The 24,114-nt window shown below is 50.4% G+C and overlaps 2 protein-coding genes and 1 long non-coding RNA gene across 4 annotated transcripts; 2 read left to right on the top strand and 1 right to left on the bottom strand.

Moving 5' to 3' along the window:
* Window positions 1–3,806: 3,806 nt before the first annotated feature.
* LOC148776017 (uncharacterized) lies at window positions 3,807–13,194 on the top strand. The gene is made up of 3 exons (XR_016038779.1): window positions 3,807–4,008; window positions 5,506–5,625; window positions 13,180–13,194. It is a non-coding gene; the product is annotated as an uncharacterized LOC148776017 (long non-coding RNA).
* Window positions 12,665–15,571, top strand: PITX3 (paired like homeodomain 3). Its single transcript, XM_055424786.2, has 3 exons — window positions 12,665–13,313; window positions 13,490–13,692; window positions 14,215–15,571. The coding sequence occupies exons 1-3, from the start codon at window positions 13,070–13,072 to the stop codon at window positions 14,800–14,802; spliced, it is 1,035 nt and encodes a 344-aa protein (XP_055280761.1). The 5' UTR covers window positions 12,665–13,069; the 3' UTR covers window positions 14,803–15,571.
* A 140-nt stretch (window positions 15,572–15,711) lies between these two features.
* Window positions 15,712–18,843, bottom strand: ELOVL3 (ELOVL fatty acid elongase 3). Of its 2 annotated transcripts, none has more exons than XM_055424790.2 (4): window positions 18,561–18,843; window positions 17,536–17,667; window positions 16,733–16,884; window positions 15,712–16,476 (listed from the first exon to the last, which is right to left on the bottom strand). In XM_055424790.2, the coding sequence occupies exons 1-4, from the start codon at window positions 18,659–18,661 to the stop codon at window positions 16,049–16,051; spliced, it is 813 nt and encodes a 270-aa protein (XP_055280765.1). In that variant the 5' UTR covers window positions 18,662–18,843; the 3' UTR covers window positions 15,712–16,048. The 2 variants fall into 2 exon arrangements, with proteins under 2 accessions (XP_055280765.1, XP_088698410.1); XM_088842284.1 differs by having other exon boundaries at window positions 16,733–16,788.
* Window positions 18,844–24,114: the final 5,271 nt, after the last annotated feature.

The following is a 24,114-nucleotide window of genomic DNA, read 5'->3' as shown; positions in this document are numbered from 1 at the left end:
TCTAGCCCGCTGCCTGGTAACTGCACGAGCCGTGCCCCTCATAGCCAATCACAGCTTCGCATCGTGAAAAATGGCATTTCGGTTACCCAATCGAAGGAAGGAAATTGGCGCCGGGAGGCGGGTAGTGCCTAAAGAGGCGAGATTACAAGGGAAAGAAAAAGATAGGCAGGGGACAACCAACAGATACGAGGACTCTCTGAGTGACAGTTCCTATAACCAGTAAAAAAGCAGAAATTGTGCTGGCAGTTGGAGAGGTGGAGTTAGGCAGAGTTAGGTTGCAGTGCACAGTTTGGCAGTGGCTGCTGGGCATTATGGGGAAGAAAGCTATGATTTGCTGGAAAGGGGGCGGAGTCCGTTTTGAGAGCCTTGAGTGGCCGACACTATTCCCCATACGTCGAAACCGGCCGCTTCTCCCTAAGTCACCTGGGCCAATACCATAAACTTGAGGAATCGTTTCCTTTCAACGCAGCTCAAGGGAGCAATCTATCCAACCTCCCGTCCCCCAACGTGCCTTCTGCTTGCTTGACTTCTCATCAATGAATCTGTCCCATCTCAACTTTGTTTCTGTGTCTCGTGCCTCGTTCCATTCATCCTGAAATAGACAATGGAAAGTGACAGAAGGTTTGGATATCTAATTCAAGTCCTTTCATTTTATGGATCAGGAAACTGAGTCCCAGAATGGAAAGATGGCCCCCATGTTTGTCTACCTAGTTAATGACAGAGCAGAGACAAACCTAAGTGTCCTCACCTCTAGTCCAGTTCTATTTTTCACTGAACCTCGATACCTCTTATATTTTAGTTTATTAGACTGTGACTCAGCTCTGACCCTCATCCTAAGCCTTGATTTCTTTTGCTCAGTCTCTAGGTCGTTTCGACTCTTTGCGACCCCATGGACTGCAGCACGTCAGGCTCCCCTATCCGTGGGATTTCACAGGCAAGAATCCTGGGTTCCCATTTCCTTCCCCAGGGGATCGTCCCAACCCAGGGATTGAGCCTGCCTCTCCTGCATCCCTTGCATTGGCAGGCGTATTCTTTCCATTGCACCACCTGGGAAGCCCCTGGATACTCTTTACCTATCTGGAAAAAAAGCTAATCACACAGGTTAGTCCATATCACCAGTGACAGGAAACTGAAGGCTTTCCTGAAGCCTTAGAAATGATAAAACATCTGAGAGCAAGATGCCCACTGTAGTCTTCACTCTTCTGCCCCAGTTGCCTCTCCCCTGGCAAGAGATGATAGAAATTGCTAGGATATTTAGAGTGACCTCGTAGTTAGTGTGTGTAGAAAGGGGACAGAAGGATGAGTTTTCTCCTTGCAGATTGAATGTTGGAGTTCCTAGCCTGTCTGCTGGAATAAAGCCTACATGTCCCTACAGACCTGAAGAGACTGCTAGAAAACGATGAAAAAAAGATCCAGCCCTCTCCCCCATTTCCTCTCATTTATGGATGACTCAAGTCTAAGGAAGCCACATTTCTAACCCCACAGGAATGTGGTCTCAAAACCAGACATCCAAAGCCTTGTGCTAGAATCCTCTAATATGAAGAAACCCATCAGACCCGAAGAACTCCTCAGAAGGTCCTACATATGGGGCTCCTGATCTCTGGGTCCAGCTGAAGATCTTGCTCTTTCACCCAAAGAGAGTCAGAGGTTGAGGATACAACCACTGTAACATCTCTTCCAGCTTACCTCTGAGCCATTTTCCACCTTCATTTGAAAACTTGGACTTGGTCTTCTGACCCTATCTCAGATTGAGAGGTCCTAGATAACCAACTGAAAAATCCTCTAAGTAGGCCAAAACTCCCTACTATCCTATCTCCACTCCTATATACCTTCAGAAATTAATCAACCTAAAAGCATGAATGGAATTGTGTGTTAGAGATGAGGAGAAGAGAAATGACAATGCCCCAGCCCCTACTAACCTCCATCATTTTACCAAGCTAAACATCTCCCTCTTAGATTTTAGTATTGAATGTCTACATAATGCCTAGGAATAGAAAGATGAGGAAGATATGGTCCTTGTCCCCCTAAATCTTAGCATTATAGGGAACAACACATGAACTGATCTCTTCAGTATTATGGGTAGGGTAATAGATCTACACACAGGAGGGTTGTGGGAGCAAGAGGCTGGACTTCTGGCTAACCTGGGAATTCAGGAAAGGCTTCCCGGAGAGAATGAGGCCTCAGTGGAGTTTAGCAGGGTGAGTAGGAGTTGGCAAAATGAAGCTGCTGCTACTGCTGCCAAGTTGCTTCAGTTGGGTCCGACTCTGTGCGACCCCATAGATGGCAGCCCACCAGGCTCCCCCATCCCTGGGATTCTCCAGGCAAGAACACTGGAGTGGGTTGCCATTTCTTTCTCCAATGCATGAAAGTGAAAAGTGAAAGTGAAGTCGCTCAGTCGTGTCTGACTCTTTGAGACCCCACAGACTGCAGCCTACCAGGCTCCTCGGCCCATGGGATTTTCCAGGCAAGAATACTGGAGTGGGGTGCCATCGCCTTCTCCGGCAAAATGAGGAATGGTTAGAAATACGTTACTGTTGGAGATATACAGGAAACCACAAGGAGATTGAAGATTAAGACAGAATCAGGTCCTGAAACTCTTCTATTCCACACAAGGGAGCTTAGCCTTTATCCTGACAGCAAACAGAAGCCACTGAAGGGTTTTAGGCGAAGACATGACTAGTCAGATTCACCTTAGGAGTATATTATGTAATAGGACTTAGGGCTCTCAGGGACACCTTAGCAACTCAGCCTGACTCCACATATTCCTTAGGAAATCTGTCCTATCCCTTGCAACTCCCTAACCTGCAAGCACCAAGGCCACACCTTACCCACAGAACTGAACTTGGTATCACCAAGAAGAAGGTAGCATTGATAAGTCTGGGAGAACTTAGCCTATGTAAGATAAGAGAGCAGACTGACAGGGAACTTGCCCAGGTCTCTGAAGAGTGCCCAGGCCAAACCCTGAGATTCAGCTAGAATCTCCTTTAATTTTACGGGTGGGTGGGGAATAAGGGAATCATAGTTAAGTTACTTGTGCAAGGTCACTTGGCAATGTTGCAACTGATGGCAGGGTTAGAATGCTGTTTTAATTTATCTCACTCCAAACTCTTTCTCCACGAAGCTACTTTCTTGGAGGAGAGGGAAAAAGGGCTTGGGGAGGAGTGGAAGCCGAGAGGAGGAAGAGAGAAAGATGCAAGGGAAAAAAGAAAAAGAGGATCAGAAACAGAAATTTCCACTTCTTCCGAAGTGGCAGGGGACGGAGTGAGACAAACAGAAGAAGCAAAGTGGTGGCGAAGAAAAAAAAAGAAAGGCGAGAAGTGGGAGGATTGGAGCTGAGACAAAAGGGAAGAGAGACAGACAGCGACAAGTGGAGAAAATCACCGAAACTTGAGCGGCAACGAAGTTTGAGTGCTGAAACCCCGCGGCCTCTCCCGGGCCGTGCGCCCCCCCCCCCCACCTGGCTCTATCCCCCAGCACCGTTCCACTTCGCTCAGGGTAGTTGCCTGGCCCCATATCACAGCCCACCCGCCCGAGCTCGGTGGGGATACCCAGTTCCCGCAGTTCTTCGCAAGCGCGATTTCAGCCACGTGGGGAGGGGCGGGGCCCAGTTGCTGAGGAGCGTCTCCGATTGGCCAGCGGGCGGGGCTGTTGGCGCCGCGCTGGCCGGACCCCTCCCCTGAAGGCGGGGCCATAAGATTCACAGCTGGAAAGGGTGGAGCCCCAGCAGTGCAGCTGGAAGGGGGCGGGGCCCGATGCGTGAGGCTAGCCGCTGCTGGCCGCGGGCGCCCTGGGCTGCCACAAAGTGAATGGGCGCCGGCGGGGGGTGGCAGTCCGCGGCGAGGCTTACTCTTTCCCAGCGAGTCCGGGAGCGCCGGAGCGGAGAGGAGGCCCCGGGCGCAGGGGGGCGGCCCCCACCCCTGCCGGGTGCCCGGCCTCTGGCCCCTGCTTGCCCTCCAGACTGCGGCCGCCGCCGCCGCTGCCGGGAGTCTGCCTGCTGCGGGACTCACTGTGAGTGCTTGACCATGCGGGGACAGGGGCTCACCGGGCAGAGGGGCCATGACCGGACTTCGGGATCCCTAAAACGGGACCTAGGGCGGCTGAACTGTAGAACGGTGCCTGGGGAACAGGTCGAGACTGAGAGAACGGACTGTAGACCTGGGGCCAGGACTTAGAAAAGGGGAAACTTAGACCTAGAAGGGGAAGACTCGAGGGATCGAAGAGAAGTCGGAGATATGAGGTCAGGACAGGAGCACTGCGAAGCGGCGCAGCGTTAGGAAACCAATTATCAGGAAGCGCCCTGGAATCCCGGGGCGCGAGGCCGACAGTCCGGGTGCTAAAGGGGTTGTGGCCAGCGGGGGGAGCTGGCGGCGGCCGCCCAGCAAGGTCGCAGTTGGCAGTGCCAGACGCCCCCGGGTTGGGTCTCAGACTCCAGGGCCTGGGAGCAGGGGTGCGTTAGTCGCACACGCTTTTCTTCGTAGCTGCTTTGCAGTTGGGATAGGAGCCGTGTTGTGAGAACCCGACAGCGACCGTGTCAGATGACCGCTGTGCAGGCTGCAGGGCCGAGGTTGGGTAGTCCAAGTGACCAGACGGCAGGTCTGGCGGGTCCGCTAGGGGTGTCAGGGCCCTGATGGGTTCCGACCTGGGAAAGCCAGGGAATCGGACGGAATGTCTGCCGCGCGCGGTTCTCAGAGCGGACAGAATGTCCGGGAAAGCTAGGTTGGTCTCTCTAGAGCAGGCGCTGTGTCGGGCAGCGGTGGACAGAATGTCCCTGGCCGAGTGGCATGTTCATTTACCCCGCAGCGCCTGCCCAGCTGCTGCGTGTACGGTGGGGTTCGCTGTGGTGGGTTACCTAGAATCCCAGTTCACACTTTGCAAACTTGTCTCTCTGCTAGGGGCTGCGGGGCAGGGAGCAGGAACCGAGAGTGAAGGCTGATACTTGGCCTTGGGTTGGAGTGGCACTCGGAGACATTCCCTTTCCAACCCAGATTAGATATGTTCTGAGCATCACCCTGGACTTCCAGAATCCAGATTTGTGGAGAGGGAGCCAATGGTGGGACTGCTAGTGGGAATCAAGAGTAGGAAAGGAAGGAATGACTCACAAAGTGCAATGAGGGGGGGCAAGGAGGAGAGTAGCACAAGCCCCTGACAGCTTCAGTTCCCTTACAAACTCAGTCACCTCTAGTTCCACTACAGCTGACCAAACACCCCACCCCAGACTCTGCCTGGATTTCAGCAGGCTAGAGTCTCCTTTCCCGCAGTGGGCAGGAGCCCAGGCCCAAAGAGAAAACTGCAGCCCTTTAGCAAAGCAAACTCTGGAGTCTTGTTTCCCTTTTTGCTTTCTCAGTCCCACCAATCTCCCCACCACCCTGGTGGCTGAAAGGAGGTGGGAGGGAGACACATGGGATCCAGACACTGGGATCCAACACAGGACCCAGATTGCCCTCCATCTCTGGTTGGGAAGGATGTCTCAGCCCTACCCAACTACCCTATTTGCTTTTCCTACAGCTGGGAGAGGGCCCTGATTTCTTTGGATCCATACAATGACCGCCCACTCTGACTCCAACTCTTTAACCAGAACCCAGTTAAGCTGAAGGGAACAAAGTAGAGGGAACTCTCCTGATCTATGTAAGTAAGCAAACAGCCCATTTGGCGACTGAGTTTAATGGGGACAAGTGCAGGGTAATACATGCAGAAATGAGTAATCTAAACAAGTGGGTTCCAACCTTTCTCACCCTCACCACACTCCCCATACGTCTTACCCACACTCCCACCTCCACTCCTTAGTTTTAAAGTTCACTTATCACTGGCTAGGACATTGTTTTCCAAACTCTTTTGTCCCTCATCCCTTTTTGATAAATATAGAGTCACATCCCAGTTACCCCCATCACATTTTTATACCCTTTTCAAGGGGCTTGTGCTCCTATTGTCTTTGGAAAACACTGAAATTATGGATGAAATGAGGGATATGAGTCAGGAACAGAATAGGGAAGGCATTACAGATGGTTCTCTGAAGACCATAGCCCTAGGTTCTGCTTTTGCCAAAAAGGCAATGGCATTATAATAAAGATAACTGGAAACAAAAGACAGAACCTTGTCTTGTCCCTGAAAGCTGTTTAGCTGATTGCATGCCTGGTCATTGGCTCTTAGGAAGAATGTCATGGACCTAGCGAAGGGTCAGAGAATGGTGGCAGAAGGAGTAGCCAGGGGCTGCTGGAGAGAGCAAACTTGGAGGTTTAGGCCTCTGGAAAGTGAGATAGGATGGAAATCCACAAAATAAGGAAAGACTTAGACAAGCAGATTTGTTTGCTCCCCAGATCCTGAAACCAGAGATGAGGGGGCCTCTTAGAACTGGAATGATGCAAGCACAGGATGAATGGGAAAATGTTCCTTGGCACACAGTGGGCAGCAAACTTCCCGAGCTCATTTCCAGGGAGGTGGTAAAGGCAGGAAGTAGAAATGGAATCCCTTAAGGGCTTGGAAGGATCAATGCATGTCAGAGCCACAACTGGTGGCTGGGGTGGAGGGGGCGAGGAGTGGCAAGAGCTCAGTCCCTGGTCTTAGGAGAACTGGATTAGAAACTCTTCAATCTCTGTAACCATGGACAAATTTATCTTCTTAGAGGTGAAATGAAATGGTCATTCCTGGCATTTAAGGTGGTTGTAACAGTTCAATGAAATCATATATTTGGAAGCCCCCTTGCAAATGGAGAAGCAACACAGGAATAAGAAACATTACTGGACACACTATCCTAGGCTTCAGATGCCAGCTACTGTCCCCATCCCTCCCTGAGAAGAGTTCTAGGGAACTCCCCAAATGCCTACTCTCTTGAACCAAATACCCTGATCTGATCCCTGCCTGCCTCCAGCTCAAGGATGTGAATATGGGCCCAGAACCCAGGTCCAGGAATGGACGGCAGGGGAGGCAGGCTGGAGCTAAGTTGAGGGTGAGCGTAAGAGAAACACACTACCCAAATCTTTTCTTCTCCATTCAATCTAAGTGATGCTTCCTAGCATGTAGGGGAGGCAACTAACCTGAAGATGGCAACTAGGTCCTGAGCTTTGGGAATATCTAGAGTGTCTAGTCTCTGGTCACTGACAGGGACCCATGATGAGTGATAGGGAAACAGAAGAAAAGACAGTGGGGTGAGAAAGCCACTTTTAGAACTCTCTCCACTACTTTCCCTCCCCTGAGGCCTTTACTTTTTATCTGTCAGTTAATAGTTTCCCCTTTCCTATCTCTCCCCTCCTCAATCCATTCTGCTCATCATTGCCCAAAAAAGATCCCAAAGATATTGCTTTTATGTCACTCTCTCGCCTACATGCCTCCAGTGACTCCCACTGCTTGGAGTGCTGCTTCTCAGTAGCCGGTGGGGGTGCAGTATAGGAGTGGGAGTGGCATGATGCTGCAGGCTACACTGGGCCCATCTTCCTGGTGTGGTGATGTCACTTGAAGATGTCTCTTGGAGATCTGGAGAGAAAATATTATCTTTGTATTAAATTATACAGAGTGAAGGAAGTCAGAAAGAAAAATACCAATACAGTATGTTAACGCATATATATGGAATTTAGAAAGATGGTAACGATGACCCTATATGCAAGATGGCAAAAGAGACACAGATGTAAAGAACAGAATTTTGGGCTCTGTGGGAGAGGGTGAGGGTGGGATGATTTGAGAGAATAGCACTGAAACATGTATATTATCACATGTGAAATAGATCGCCAGTCCAGGTTCGATGCATGAGACAGGATGCTCAGGGCTGGTGCACTGGGATGACCCTGAGGGATGGGATGAGGAGGGAGGTGGGAAGGGGGTTCAGGACGGGGAAACACATGTACACCCATGGCTGATTCATGTCAGTGTATGGCAAAAATCACTAAAATATTGTAAAGTAATTAGCCTCCAATTAAAATAAATAGATTAATTTTAAAAAACATGAATGTGAGATAGAATGCAAAATTTGCTTCCAATTTTAACATAAGGCTGAAGATCTCAAAGAAATCTCATACTGGCGGCAGCTGTTTCAGGTTGTGCCCCTAGCTTCCCATACTATATTCTCTCTTACCAGTCTTGCTGCTGCTGCTGCTAAGTCACTTCAGTCGTGTCCGACTCTGTGTGACCCCATAGACGGAAGCCCACCAGGCTCCCCCTTCCCTGGGATTCTCCAGGCAAGAACACTGGAGTGGGTTGCCATTTCCTTCTCCAATGTGTGAAAGTGAAAAGTGAAAGTAAAGTCGCTCAATCGTGTCCGACCCATAGCGACCCCACGGACTGCAGCCTACCAGGCTCCTCCATCCATGGGATTTTCTAGGCAAGAGTACTGGAGTGGCTTGCCATTCTTACCAGTCTTAGGGGATTTTTTTCATAGAAAAGCTGAGAATTCTCTAGCCTACATGTATCAAATCTGAACCCCCTCCCTTTGCCCCTCATTGGATGCCTCCTCATCCTGACCATTTTCTTCTGATGATCTCCCATTGCCCCCACTGAGACCCTGGCGAAGCTAGGCTTCCTGCTATCCTCTGAACCTACTGCTCTTTTATTTAGAAGCTTCTGCCACCTTTTCTGCCTCTCTAATTTCCAGAGCAGCCAGGTGCTCTGAGCCCCAAAACTTGATGCCACCTTACATGGGCTTCTGTGTCTCTGAGCTTCCACCATCTGAGAATCAGGCCCATGCAGTCCATCATTTCATCCTATGCTCTGTTTGCCTCCCCAGACTGTAAGCTCTTAAAAGTTAGGGTCTTGTACCCTTACCGTTCTTGGGTATCTCCTCTGTCCATGGGATTTCCAAGGCAAGAATACTGGGGTGGGTTGCCATTTCCTTTTGCAGGGGATCTTCCTGACTCAGGGATCAAACCTGCATCTCCTGCTTGGCAGGCAGATTCTTTACCACTAAGCCACCTGGGAAGCCCGATCCCTGATTTACCCCCTTGATAAAGTAAGAGCATCAAATCACTAATGCCTCCACCTGAGTCTTAGGGTTTCCTCTTGGGGCTGTGAACCTTGTCCATGGCTGTCTTCCTTTGCTTTCATTTGTTCACAGCAACTCAGGAGACCAGACAGTGTGGATGCTCAGCATCCCTAATGTACATGAGGCTGTGTTCACTTAAGGGCCTCACTTTTAGTTTCAGGTTCCATCCCGTTTAGGGCTCTAGTTTATATCTATCTGGGCTGGGCTGAGCTACAACATTACAACTCCATCCCCTCTTATCTTCCTTTTCATTCAGTCTCTGTAAGAAAAAGGTTTTCCCCCATTTCAGTTCCAGGGTGTACCTTGTGCCTTGGACATTGCGCTTACAACTACTTGGGGGCTTTCTGGCTGTGGCCCTGGTCTACCCTTTGTCTTCAGGATAAAAGTGGGTGCACATAGAAGTTACCTTCTTGCCATAAGTTATGTCCCTTAGAAACCATGGCCTCCCCACTATAGCCTCTCTGCTCTGGGGCAGTTTCTGTTCTCCACTTTAATTATCTTAGATATTTTGTTCTTACTGCAGTCCATGACAGCTTCCTGTAATTCCATGCTATATTTCCAAGTCAAAGATCACCTGCAAGCCCTCTATTCTCCCTAGGGCTGGGATTGCCACCTTGAAACCAGTGGTACTGGACCATATATTTATCCCCTGCAGGGCATGTCAGAAAGGCTGGGGTGGGGCAGGAGGCCTCCCACCCCAAGAGCTGGACTCAGCGCCACTGTTATCTCTTGACTCTCTCTGATCTTCCCTGGTATATCCTACCAGCATCAACCAAACCTGTGGCTTCTAGACCTACTGCTTATCCCTGTCCACTGAGTGAGGCGGAGTCCCTGGCTGCAGTCCCAACTCCCCAGCTTCCCGACCTCCAGCAGTTTGGGGGAGCTTAATCCTCAGCCAGCCTGTCTCCAGCTCAGACAACAGCTTGGCGCCCCCAGCCTCTGCCTGACCAGCCCACCGGACACAATCTGCTAGAGGCCTCTGCCCCCACCCTCTCTCTCTGTTGCCTGCCTGGCATTAGTGTTCCTGCTTTTTCGGCTTCACAGGCAGGGCCCTTCTCAGCCGCCTTTCCTCTTGCTGCTATTACTAATGCAGTCAAGAGTCTGAAGCCTTCATTCTTTCCTCTCCTATCCATCCTGGGTCCCCAAATTAGCTCCCAGTTTGGGCTACTCCGCTGTTTCCTTATTGACTGGGCCCTCTTTTATGTTTCGAACAGAGTGCTCACAACACACACATGCATCCCTCTCTAAAATGCAGCATATTCACCTTTATTCATGGAGCAATTTTTCACTGGTAGACAGAATCTACGGAGGTGAACCAGTCAAGCAAAGGCAGAGACAAAAACGATACCTTATTTCTGACTATCCTGCGCACCTTACTCAATTCCCAGCTCATAGAAGGTGCCCAACATCATTTCAATAAATGAGAAAAAAACTTGGAGTTTGACCCCTACTCATTTTTAAATGTTATGTTTTATTTTAACCTCTTCACAATACTGAAGAGAGGTAGAGAAGGAATCATAATCTTACTTTTACAGAAGAAAAAAACATGCCCAGAGAGGTAATTTGCCAGGGACACACAGCTAGTAAATTGAGGATCCAGGACATGAACTCAGATCTTTTGAATCTAAACCTAGTTTATTTGGGGTATACCAGATTACTTTCCCGTGTCGGGGCGGGATGGGGGGGCTCATCACTTTCTGCTTCCACCACTACTCCATCCTATTCTTCCAGCATTCTCATACCTTCCCCCAACTCAGCCAAACAGGCTATCGCCAGCAACCACTGAGCATAGACCACTTCGCTGGCTCCTCAGGCTTCCTCCTCCCCTACAGAGTCCTTAGTTCCTGGGACTGAGAGCTGAGGTTCAAAGGGGCCAGGAAGGGGGAGGGGGGATAATGGCTAGCTCCAAAACAGCCGAGGCAGCTGTCCCTGTCACAGAGAGAGGAGACTGTGTGACGGTGTGTGTCTGTCTGCCTGAATGTGGGGGCACATGTGTGGGAGAGAGTGTGTGTTTGTATGCCTCTAGCTCCAAGTCCAAGTGCTTATTCTGTCTGAGTGGGGGCCTGTATTTGTCTGCATGTGTGTCTGTCTGTCTTTGGGAACACACAGCCTGAACTCTGCTTTCTCAGTCTCGTCTTTTATTCTGGCCCTTATCTTTCTTCACCCTGCCTCCCTCTGCTGAAATAAAGGGTGAAACCAAGACACAGGTATGGAATGCTGGGGGAAGGGGGAGTTTGGAAAATGGGAAGTCTGGAGTCAAAGCAGACTGGAAGGATGAATGGCAATGGTGGAATTCAGCTTTTCCTACAGGCAAACCCAACTGTCCTTCTTTTCCCAGCTCTGCATTGCTCCTGTGGGCCTCTGGAGAAGTCAGGGGTGTGGTTTGCAATTTTGAGGGCATCTTAGGGTATGAAGAGATTTCAGGGCACCCCTTTTTCCACCTGTCAGTTCTAAGCCTCCACAGCTACTTGGGAAGAGCTACTAGTCTAAGCTGCTCCAGGTCTCTCCCAAGGGCCTCTCCCTTCTATCGGAGCATCATCAGTCCAATCCTAAGCCTCTGACTCTGTCCTCAGACCTGGAAGGGGAGGGAAGCTGAGCACTCCCATCCCTGGCCTGACTTCTCTCCTTCCTTCCTGGGGTTCCCTTCAGCCCTGCTTCTCCAACCCTAGGAAAGTGTCCAAGGTCTAGTCCTCTCTGCCTGTGGAAAGAACAGGGACTGTTTCTCAGCCTTCTGCCTTGACCTCTGTCCCACTCAAACTAGCTTGAGGTGGGGGGGGCAGCTGTCATGTCTGAGCTGGTTGAAGGGGGCATTACCATGTGCAAATACAGGCCACTGCCCATCTGCACCTCTCTTAGAAAGGCTCCTAATCAATTCAGAGCAGCCAAGTGACACACGTCTCTATCTAGGCTAATCCGCCACATTAATGCCACCTTGCACAGCCTGCATTAAGTCCCTCTTAATGGGGAGGCAGATGGACCCCTCCTACATAGCTCTTCACCCTTGCTCCTTGGTCCTTAGCCTCCATTGGTTCTCCTCTGACCAAGAGGCATCTGGAGTCTTGAGCCCCACTAGTGCCCCTTTCCCTTCCTCCCACCAGAGGGGGCCTGGGAGAGCTAGCAGAAATGGGGACCCTGCAGGGGGAGACTTGGAGGAGGACCCAGGCAGGCTCCTGGGCAATGTCAGGTGAGATTTGGCATGGAGAGTAATGGTCAGAAGCGGCTTTTAAGAAACTTACACCCACAGCCTGAGGTGGGACTGCAGGAGGGCGTGGGAGATAGTGGTGACTCGTGGGATGCGATGTACAGAAGCAGACAAGATTCTTAAACTTGTTTTTGATCCTAGAACCGTTTCTTCAAAAGAAGTCTCTCCAGAAAGCATAAATAAAAACAACAAAAGCAGGGCTGCCCTAGTTGAAGCTGACCTGAGTAAGATCAGGCTAGATTTCTATCCCTGAGCTTAGCCCTGAGTTCCAGTCCCTGAGGGAGTTTGCGGGGTAGGGAGGACCCCAAAGAACACAGTTTGAAAAAGCAAACAAAAGCATATCTTAGGAATCTCACAGACCTGATTCAGATCATAACTCCACTACTTACAAACTTTGTGATCTTCATTATTACTTCATGTCTCAGTTTCCACACCTAAAAAAGGGTGATCCTACCTAACATTGATCCATTCTTGTGAGGAGAGATAATGAGGTGAAGGCACCTAGTCAGTACTCGTAAATGATAGCAGTGATTCTCCTTACAGGGTATCAGGCCTGGTTCAAAATCAAATCCGTCCCACAGGAGAGTGAATAGCACAGGTTCAGACTGGCTGAGAGCCACGTTTGAGTTTATGGGGATATTGGGCATTCGTGTGAGAGGGAATTTAATTTTTTAAGGATGTGGTATGTGGTATGCAATGTGCAATAGTGTGGTTTTCATTAATTCAGTAATTATCTATTGAACACCAACTGTGCACCAGGCGGGTTCTAGGTGCCCAGGATGGAACAATCAAAGTCTAGTGTGTATAACTGTGTATGAAACCTCTGAGTATGCACCTTTCCCCACTTAGGCTGCTGTTTCCCCATTCTAACCTAGGGCACCTCAGATTAGAGGGGTAGCTTTATGTCGGTGTCTGAGAAAAGGGAAGATGGGGAAACACTTCTGTACTGGGAACCAGATAACTTGGAGATTTTATTCCCATTAACCTGGTCTGTGCCTTCTTTTACCTTCAGAGTCCTCGAGCCCCCAATGGAGTTCGGCCTGCTGAGCGAGGCAGAGGCCCGGAGCCCGGCCCTTTCGCTGTCAGATGCGGGCACCCCCCACCCCCCACTCCCTGAACACGGCTGCAAGGGCCAAGAGCACAGCGGTGAGCGCGCCCCTTCTGGGGGTGGGGGAAATAAAAGCTCCATCCCTAACCGGGTGGGACCCGGGAGTGGGAGCCTGGGTGCGAGTGAGGGGGGGGGGGCCCACGGAGGAAGTCCCCGAGCCAGGGAATTCGCGCAGGCAAGGATGTGCTGTGACAGCCCCCACCCCGGCTCCCAGATTCGGAGAAGGCCTCGGTTTCGCTGCCCAGCGGCTCCCCCGAAGACGGCTCGCTGAAGAAGAAGCAGCGGCGGCAGCGCACGCACTTCACCAGCCAGCAGCTGCAGGAGCTGGAGGCGACCTTTCAGAGGAACCGCTACCCCGACATGAGTACGCGCGAAGAGATAGCCGTGTGGACCAACCTCACCGAGGCCCGCGTGAGGGTACGCAACCCCCCCGCCCCGGTCCCCCTCCACCACCACCCTCCCTTCCACCTCGGGCCTCCCTCTCGCGGGCCGCTCAGCAAGCAGCTTCGGAAACGGCAGCCTGTGGTTCTGCCCTGCCTGCCCCTTCCTCCGACCCAAAACTCGACGCCCCTCGCCCAGGCCTGCTTCCCCCACGGCCTTCTTTCCACCAACCTCCAATCTCTTCTCTTCCACCACCCGCTCACCCTAGACGGAGCGCTTCTTCGCCCCTGCCACTATCTCCGGTTCTTCTCTTCACCTCTCCTAGGCCCCCTCCAGCTGCCCTCGCCACCCCCCAATACTGTCGCCCCCGACCCCGTCCCGCACGCGCTCCTCCCCCACCCGGTGCCGTTGCTCCACCACCCCATTCTCGTCTCCAGCCACCTCATCTTCTTTATGCTCCGCCCGGCCCCGGACCCGCTTGGACCCCCGACCTGGGCGACCGGTCCACCAGCCGCCTTGGGGGGCCGGGCCCTGACGACCTTCCTCCCACGCCCGCAGGTGTGGTTCAAGAACCGGCGCGCCAAGTGGAGAAAGCGCGAGCGCAGCCAGCAGGCGGAGTTGTGCAAGGGCGGCTTCGCGGCGCCGCTCGGGGGGCTGGTGCCGCCCTACGAGGAGGTGTACCCCGGCTACTCGTACGGCAACTGGCCACCCAAGGCCCTCGGCCCGCCGCTCGCCGCCAAGACCTTCCCGTTCGCCTTCAACTCGGTCAACGTGGGGCCTCTGGCTTCTCAGCCCGTCTTCTCGCCACCCAGCTCCATTTCCGCCTCCATGGTGCCCTCGGCCGCGACCGCCCCAGGCACGGTGCCTGGGCCCGGGGCCTTGCAGGGCCTAGGCGGGGGGCCCCCAGGGCTGGCTCCGGCCGCGGTGTCCTCGGGGGCCGTGTCCTGCCCTTATGCCTCGGCCGCAGCCGCCGCCGCCGCCGCCGCCTCCTCCCCCTACGTATATCGGGACCCGTGTAACTCGAGTTTGGCCAGCCTGAGGCTCAAGGCCAAACAGCACGCCTCTTTCAGCTATCCCACCGTGCCGGGGCCGCCGCCGGCCGCCAACCTCAGTCCGTGCCAGTACGCTGTGGAACGGCCCGTCTGAAGGGCGCTGCCCGTCGATCATCCCTGAGGGTGGGGCGGTAATTCACGGCCTCGACGGACTGGGGTCGTTTTGACTGGCTTGCCCCTGCCCTTGGGGTCTGAGAGGAGAGCTGGGCAGTCGGGTTTGGGGAGGCGGCCGGCTCAGGAGAGAGCCTTCCCCCACTCCCAGGCCTGAGGGGTGGACTGGGCCCTTAGTCCGAGACCCTGGGACTAAGGCCAGGAACAGGGACCAGTTCCCCGGGGGCCAATTCAGCTTTGGCCCACCTCGCCTTCACCAGACTCCCTCTCCCTGGTTTTCAAAGATAAATGAAATAAACGTGCGCGGACTGTCAGAGGCCTGGTGATTCAGAGTTGCGGTTGAGCTCCCTCCCCTCATCCTTCCCCATTTTTAAAGGAGAGCTGGGTTTACAGGAAAGATGTGCGGGTCCAGGCTTCTAGAGCTTCAGTCCTCAACCCCTCAACCCCAGGATGGAGAAGCCTGGGGATTCCCGGAGCCAAGCGGCGCACGAAGCGTGCTTGTCTGTGTAGGTGTGTATGGCTTGGACAAAGCTGGTACTGCAGCGCCGCCTCGTGGTCTCATGGAGGATAACTGGAAGGTCCGCTTTGAAGTCAAGTGTCAATTCTGCAACTTAGGAAGCCTACGACTTTAGAAACTTATTCCACCTTTGCGCATCTGTTTCTCACTGTTCCTATGAGGGGCTTTTGCCTCTAACAGCAATAAAATTCTGGTCTGTAACAGACATTTATTAAGTGCCTACCAGGCCTAGGATTCTTATTGAGTGTCTCTGTGTGTGACTCTCAGCCTTCCATACACTGTTTGTAAGCTTCTCACCCACTCATCATCCCACTGCCAGCAGCCTTCCTCCATCACAGCAGTCCCCTCCTTCCTGTAAATCCCCAAACCCTGAAAACCTTGTTGGAATCTTTAATTAAAAAACAGAGCAAGAAGGAGAAAGATTTCTGGAAACATAAAGAACTCAGTTTGGGGGAGCCTCCTTAGTCCCACCTCCATCCCAGGGCCTGCTTGGCCTTCACATTAACAACAGAAACATCAAAGTACTAGATCACATCCCCACCCCAGGGTTGATACTTCTTGACTGTCATCACCTCCTGCTACCTTGGAGTATACATCCCATGGGGAAACCATACAGGAAAGGCTTCCTAATCATTCCCTCAAACCTAAGCTCAGCCCGTCAGTCCCCTGGGGAGGAGAGAGGGCTTGGGGTTTCTTCTCTTTCTCCAACCATTCACTGGCTCTTGGCCTTGGCTTTGATCTTGGGAATGATGTAGTTTTTGTGGAAGAACTTGGCAAAGAGAATGAAATAGGTTGCATACAAGATGAAGGACCAGAAGCAGTGTTCCTTTGTGGTATGGCATCCCTTTTCCTGTCTCCAGATGTAAGCCAGGATACCAACAGTGGCTCCTATAAACATCTGCAGGATCTGTAGGCTGGTGACGAGCATGGGAAACCACTTGGGGGACTTCACTTTGGCAGCCTTCAGAGTGTAGTAGGTGTACATGACGGCATGTACACCAAAGTTCATGGTCATGAACCAGCCACCTGCAGCCACCTTGTTCTTGTATCCGAAGCTCGAATACACCAGCACAGTGCTGTGGTGGTACCAGTGCACAAAGATGAGTGGCCGCTTACGCAGGATGATGAAGGCTGTGTCTCCTGGGAGATGAGGAGTCATAGCTGACATATCACCTAGTGTTGGGACCACCCTCTGAACTTGATGTGGGGGCACGTGGGGAATTTTCAGGACAGGGAGAGGGGTCTTTATGGCAAAGAATCTGAAGAGGGGCTTGGGTGAGAGGTGTTTTTAGGACCCAGGGGTGGGGAAGGAACTCTCCATGTGATGGGTAAAGGGGAGGGCCTGAGGAGGGATGCAACTGACTGGACACCAGAGAGACAAAGCCTTGCCACTCACCAAGTTCAACGACCTTGCTGAGAACAAACAGGAAGGACCAGAATTGGACTATGGGACTGTTGATGAAGGAGGAGAAGCATATAGTTTGCTTTGGGCTCCCCCTAAGTAACAGGGTCCCCATGTAGCCCCACATCCTCAGTGTCCCGAGGATACTGAAATTGAACAGAGGAAAAGGGTATAAGGGTCATTCCCAGGCACCTTAACCCTTGGCCTGGTCAAGTCACTGATCCAAGTTCCACCACCTCCTCACCCTTCCAAAGGGGTCAAAGCTTCTGAGATCCCAAGGCCAACCTGGTAGAGCCAACCAGTAATCTAGAAGATAGAAGACATGAGGGCTGGGGAGGGACCAGGGAGTGCTAGAGGCTGAGACTGAAAATTGAGCTAGGGAATAGGGTTCATAGGATGGGTAGGAGCCTGGAAGGAGACAGGTGGCAGGATGGGGGTGATCAAAGGAGTTTGGGGGGAATATGGGAAGAAGGGGCTGGGAAAGTTATTGGAAGGTCTTGGGAGAGAGTGTTAGATGCAGAGAGTATTAGAGGCTGGGGAAATTGTTGGAATTATCCAGACTCAATGAGCACAAGAGGTCTCATGAGAGAGAGCAGAGACTACTAGTCTAGGAACTCGAGAAGAAGGAAAACAGGAGAGTGGAACCTGGGGAGAGGAGTCAGAGCTGAGAGAACAGAATAGGGAGAGAGATAGGGGGCAACTTGGGCAGTTGATGCAATTGAGGTTTTTAGAAAGCTTGTAGGGATAGAATGAGGGTCTAAGGTCTATAAGATAGGTTGGAGTGGGGAAAGTCTTACCTGAAGACTGCAAGGCAGAAGGACCAAAGGATGAGAGGTCCCTGTAGGTTGAAGCCCTTCCGTCCCTTCATGTAGTTTTGCCCCACGAAGATGAGCAGCAGGTAGATCAGAGCTATGGCAAATGAGGTTGTCCTGGCAGGCAGAAGGCAGAGCAGATGCGCTTATGGGTGGGAGCTGGTTAGTGGAATGTCCACTCATATCTCCAGGTCAGTGCTCTGGATTGGAATCCTACTTCTGCCACTTACTAGCTGTATGACATTGGAAAACCTACTTCCTTCTCTGAGCATCAGTTTCCTTATTTGTAAGGGGGGAATAACACACCTCTCCTGACAGTGTTAATATATGGAAAGTACTTTACACAGGGCAGCAGCTATAATCAAGGTTCCTGGGGTTGGGAGTGGGTGACAGCTGTTGGTCCATTTCTAGAAGCAACCCAAGGCTGTGATGGACAAAGAATGTGGCAACAGCTTCTGCCTGGTTGGTCATGGCAAATTGGCTGGAGCTCTGAGGAGCTCTAGGACAAAGTCTGAGGAAATTTTGGAAGAGTATCCAGATTTTGCCTCCTTCTCCACAGCAGGGATGATGGAACATTTGAGGAACGAGATGATAACTGTGAAGGGCAGTCCTCAGGCATCAGCACATGCACGCATGCGCACACATGCAGCCGCAAAGGATGGAGTCGTCTATAAGGTGGGTGGGAGTAGGAGTTCAGATCAACCCCATTCTTCAGAGACCAGTTCTCACTACACTTTCCCCCGCTTGGTTTCTGTCTCCTCCCAAATTCTTCATCCCATCCTCTTATTTTTGCCTTTCTTTCTTCCAGATTTAACCTCTTTGAGGTGCCACACCACCTGTACCTTGGACAACAGGGACGTGAAGCCAGTACTGGGGAATCCGATACCTTTGCTCCTTAGCAAAATCTCTGTGGGCATTCTGTCTCGCCCTCCCCCATTCCACCAATCACCCCAAATAGCGGTCATCAGAGTTGGCCCCTAACATGGCCCTTCCCCTTCTACAGGTCTCACCAGTACTCCTCCAAAAAGGGCCTCATGTTCAGGAACAGCTCGAAGTTGTAGGGCTGGAACATCTGCTCTATTTCATCTGAGGTATTCACGATTGTGACCATTTCGTTTTCCAGATGCTGAGGTCGGGAGCTGGACGAGAGCTAGGGGACGGAGGATGGAGAGAACCTTGGGGGCAGGACTGACTAGACCCAGAACCCAAGGAACTCCGCGGCAAGCCAGAGCCTCAGATGCAGGCACGTGCGCTGCGGTCCAGCCGGCTGGTTCCACAGCCTCGGTCACTGCAGTATATAACGCGAAATTGCAAAGCCGCTGTCCTAGGCGCGCCGCGGCCCCCTCCCTGCTCCAGGCCTTCATCCAATCGCGACAAAGATACGCCCCGGTCCCGCCCCTGGGCTGCAAACCGCTCTCTGATTGGTCATTGTTTAAGGGCTGCGCCTCAGAAGCCTCCCACAACCTTAGGCCTTCGCCACGCCCACCTTCCCATCTTTTTATCGCACAACACCTCAACTCTGACCTGCTTAGTTTAGCCCCTGTGGCTTTGGAGTTACTGGGATGTGACAGGCTTCCCCTGGCACTGCCAACTATAACCTTTGCCTCAGTTGGTTTCAGTTCTGGCCTATCTGGCAATGAGGAGAGAATGAAGGTGTCCTCTGTTTCTTTGGTGCCCCCATTCGATATAGGGTGTCAGTTTCCCGCCTCCCCGAGACCCTGGGAAATCCAGGCTGGGGATGAGGATGTGTCAGGCAGGGTAAGGGGCAGCAAAGAGCTTCCTTCTGATCTGCAGTTGTAAGTGGGAGGGATATGAATTGTAACGAGTTTTTATTGTTGAGGTAGTTGGTGTTGATGTTTGAAGAGTTGGTTGTTGAGGCTGTTGTTTCTTTACAGTTTCCTGAATTCCTGCCGGCTCCAGCCTGATACTCAGTAATAACCCTGGGAAGGAAGTGGCCTTCTGGGATTATTGTCTTCAGGCTTCCTGGAGACTGCCAGGGATTTATAGAACAGGAGGTGCTGTGCATCTCCCAGTATCCTGTGGTTCTTCCCTAGTCTGTGCTTATCTAATCAAATTTACTTTTTCCTTGCCTGTGTACGCAGCCCCAAATAAATAAACATTTTTTAAAAATTTAAGGCTTTACTCATCTGTCCCTTATTTCTGTCCTAGACTTCATTAAAATGAGGGGGAAATACAAGGCTTGAAGGCAGTTTGAAAAACGATGGAGATATGCAAAACAAATGCTAAGAGAAATAAATACAAAATATTTAGTCACTCAGTTCAGTTCAGTTCAGTCGTTCAGTTGCTCATTCGTGTCCGACTCTCCGCGACCCCATGAATCACAGCACGCCAGGCCTCCCTGTCCATCACCAACTCCCGGAGTACACTCAAACTCATGTCCACAGAGTCGGTGATGCCATCCAGCCATCTCATTCTCCGTCGTCCCCTTCTCCTCCCGCCCCCAACCTTTCCCAACATCAGAGTCTTTTCCAGTGAGTCAACTCGTCGCATGAGGTGGCCAAAGTATTGCAGTTTCAGTTTAGCATCAGTCCCTCCAATGAACATCCAGGATTGATCTCCTCTAGAATGGACTGGTTGGATCTCCTTGCAGTATAAGGGACTCTCAAGAGTCTTCTCCAACACCACAGTTCAAAAGCATCGATTCTTCGGCGATCAGCCTTCTTCACAGTCCAACTCTCACATCCATACATGACCACGGGAAAAACCATTGCCTTGACTAGACGGACCTTGGCTGGCAAAGTAATGTCTCTGCTTTTTAATATACTATCAAGGTTGGTCATAACTTTCCTTCCAAGGAGCAAGCCTCTTTTAATTTCATGGCTGCAATCAGCATCTGCAGTGATTTTGGAGCCCAAAAACTAAGCGGCTATAAATGGCTATGTGCAGTAAGCCTACAGGCTCTGTAGCCAGAGGGCCTTAGTAGGAATTCCAGTTTCACTTATCAGCTACTGTCTGAGCTAAGGGTGAGTGGGAAGTCCTGCCATGCTAGCTCAATGAATCCCAAGTACATCCCTTTGTCTCTGTTTTGTGTCACCTCTCACCTGGTTACTACAGCCAGCACCTCTTCATTATTAGTTGACACTTCCTTCTCTAATATAGCACTTTCTATTGCATTCAGTTCAGTTCAGTTCAGTCGCTCAGTCGTGTCTGACTCTTTGCGGCTCCATGAATCACAGCACACCAAGCCTCCCTGTCCATCACCAACTCCCGGAGTTCACTCAAACTCATGTCCATCGAGTCGATGATGCCATCCATCCATCTCATTCTCTGTCGTCCCCGTCTCCTCCTGCCCCCAATCCCTCCCAGCATCAGAGTCTTTTCCAGTGAGTCAACTCGTCGCATGAGGTGGCCAAAGTATTGGAGTTTCAGTTTTAGCATCAGTCCTTCCAATGAACACCCAGGACTGATCTCCTCTAGAATGGACTGGTTGGATCTCCTTGTAGTCCAAGGGACTCTCAAGAGTCTTCTCCATTAGGGAGAAAAAAAAAAAAACAGTACCCAAACCTGGCATATCATCAACCCCAGAGTCACTGACCCAGTGCATACATGTATGCTAAGTCACTTCAGTCATGTCTGACTCTGTGCAACCCCATGGACTACAGCCTGCCGGGCTTCTCTGTCCATGGGATTCTCCAGGAAAGAATACTGGAGTAGGTTGCCATGCTCTCCTCCAGGGGATCTTCACAACCCAGGGATGAAACCTGAATCTCTTAGATCTCCTGCACTGGTAGGTGAGTTATTTACCACTAGTGCTGAAAACCACTTCCTTCTGTCCTCTCATCCAAAAGAAGGTTCTAAAACCTAAATTGGATCATGCTACTTTCCTGGTTAAAACCTTTGGTGGTTCTGAATTGCTTCACACATAGCCTGACACTCAGAAGGTGATCAGCGCATATTTGATGGATTAATGAACAAATAAAAGAATGAGCATTGCAAGAATAATTCCACCTAGGGACTTCCCTGACAATCCAGTGGTTAAGACTCTGCACTCCCAATGCAGGGAGAGCAGGCTGGTTAGGAACTAAGATTCCACATGCCACACATACAGCCAAAAAAATTAAAAAAAATAAAAAAGAACAGGTGTGACCACCTGTTGAGATATTTACTAATTAAAAAAAAAACAACTTCTTGGAAAAGAATTCCACGTAGGTGTTACAAGACCTGGATTCAAATGACTGTCCATTATTAACTAGTCCCATGATTTTAGGCAAGTTGCCTAACCTAACATTCTTCATCAATAAAATGTTGAGAGTCATGCTTGCCTGCCTGCCTCACAAGGTTGGGGTCAGTATACAAGTCAGATAACGTCAATGGAAGGATACTGTGGGGACTTCCCTCATAGTCCAGTGGTTAAGAATCTGCCTTCCAACACAGAGGATGAGTTTGATCCCTAGTCAGAGAACTAAGATCCCACATAACCTATGGCAACTAAGCCCAAGTGCTACAATGAGAAAGCTAGTGCACCGCAATGAAGTCTCAGTGCAGCCAAAATAAAATAAATGAGTAAATAAATAAAATGAAATTGAACATTTTTAAAAAAGAAGGGGACTAGATACAAGGAAATGTCAGGGTGAGTCATTTGGGGAGGTTTACAAATGCTTGTAGAATATGTATATTCAGTTCTGGGTTTCTCTCAAATATTTTACATTGCCTTTATATGTGAATTTTAATGGTGGGACTTGAGAGAGAGGTGTGTGTAAGAGCAGAAGAAGAAAAACCTCCAGAAATTATTTCCTAGGAGAAACCCTCCTTGACCTTTGGAGTTGGTCTGCTACCCCTGTTATATATAAATTGCTCTCATAGCATGGCATTTCTTTCTTTCAATTGAAGTCACTCAGTCATGTCCAACTCTTTGAGACCGCATGGACTATAGCCTACCAAGCTCCTCTGTCCTTTGGATTTTCCAGGCAAGGGTACTGGTGTGGGTTGCCAATTCCTTCTCCAGAGGATCTTCCCAACCTGGGGATTGAACCCAGGTTTCCTGCATTGCAGGCAGATGCTTTACCATCTGAACCACCAGGGACGCAAAGAAGAGAGTGGCCCATACGGGGACTCATTTCATTCAGTGAGAGCTTATAATTATGATTTCTTGTTTAACACCTGTTTCCCCCACTAGTCCTTGAACTCCATAAAAGCAAGGAACATGTCTACCTCTTATTAACTACCAAAATTGCTGTTTAGTCGAAAATTCATGTCCAACTCTTTGTGGCCCCGTGGATTATAGCCCACTGGACTCCTCCTCTGTCCATGGGATTTCCCAGGCAAGAATACTGGAGTGGGTTGCCATTTCCTTCTCCAGGGAATCTTCCTGACCCAGGGATCGAATCCACATCTCCTGCATTGGCAGGCAGATTCTTTAGCTACCAAAACATCTTTCTAAAACATACATTAGCTCCTGTCATTCCTCTTTAAGAATAAAATATTCAAGACTTCCCTGGTGATCCAGTGGTTAAGAATCCACCTTCCAATGTGGGGGAACAGGAATTCCATCCCTGGTTGAGGAACTAAGATCCCACATTCTGTGGAGCAACTAAGCTCCCGTGCCACAACCAAGACCCAATGCAGCCAAATAAATAAATACTTTAAAAAAAAAGAACAAAAATTCTTCGGGACCAAGGTCAGACTCCTGAGGTTAGTCCTGACTTCCTTTCCAGCCAATGTCCCATCATTCCTCAGCTCCAGCATCCCATGTCTTAGCTATAATGGAAGAGTCACAGCCCCATAACACAAGCACCATATTATCAGACTTTTCAACCTGTTGCCCTCTCTTCATATTGTCCCCTCTCCCCACACATCATTTTCTCACCTGGACAAATCTTATTCAGCCCTAGCTCTAAAGTCACCTACCCTGCAAAAGTCTAATCTTTTTCAGGCAGAGTCAACCCTTCCCTTCTTTGTCTTCCACCCACAGGCCTTTCTTTCCCCAAGCAGTTTGCCAGGACTGTGCTTCTACTGAGAGAGTACAGCTACTCTTATATTTCCTATACTATCCTGGTTCCCCTACCCTATTCCAAAGGATCATTTTTATTAGGTCACTGCCCCTTTGAGGGATATACACAGCTCCTAGCACAGAGTGGGCACTCAGAATGTCTGTTGCTTTGAATCAAGTAGGCACCTAACAGGATAAACAAGTAGTAAACAATATATTTATTTTTAAAAAGACTCAACTTCCTTAGTAATTAGGGAAATAAATACAAATTAAAGACTGTAAGTATAGTATGGTTCCAATTAACAACCATTAAACCAAGTAAAAATTAGATACCCAACGCTGGTCCAAGCTTTGGGAAACAGATATATTCACACCTGTCTAGGGGCCAGGTAATAATCCTAGAGGCACACTTAGGTAACACATGGCAAGAGCCAACTGGCTTTCTTTTGACCCAGTCTCTCATCTAGGAATTTAAAACCCAGTGAAATAGAATAAAAGAGAAAAAATCTATATGTATTAAAACACTTACATAATTGGGACTTTTTTGAGTCCCCCTAATGAAAACTTAAATTATTAAATACTAATATTATAAAACAGCTTGCTGCTGCCAGAAC

The sequence above is a fragment of the Moschus berezovskii genome, chromosome 12 (assembly GCF_049115385.1).
Source record: "Moschus berezovskii isolate FMDL1 chromosome 12, NW_MosBer_1.0, whole genome shotgun sequence".
Classification (NCBI taxonomy): Eukaryota; Metazoa; Chordata; class Mammalia; order Artiodactyla; family Moschidae; genus Moschus; species Moschus berezovskii.
This window is presented reverse-complemented; position numbering and strand designations above follow the sequence as displayed.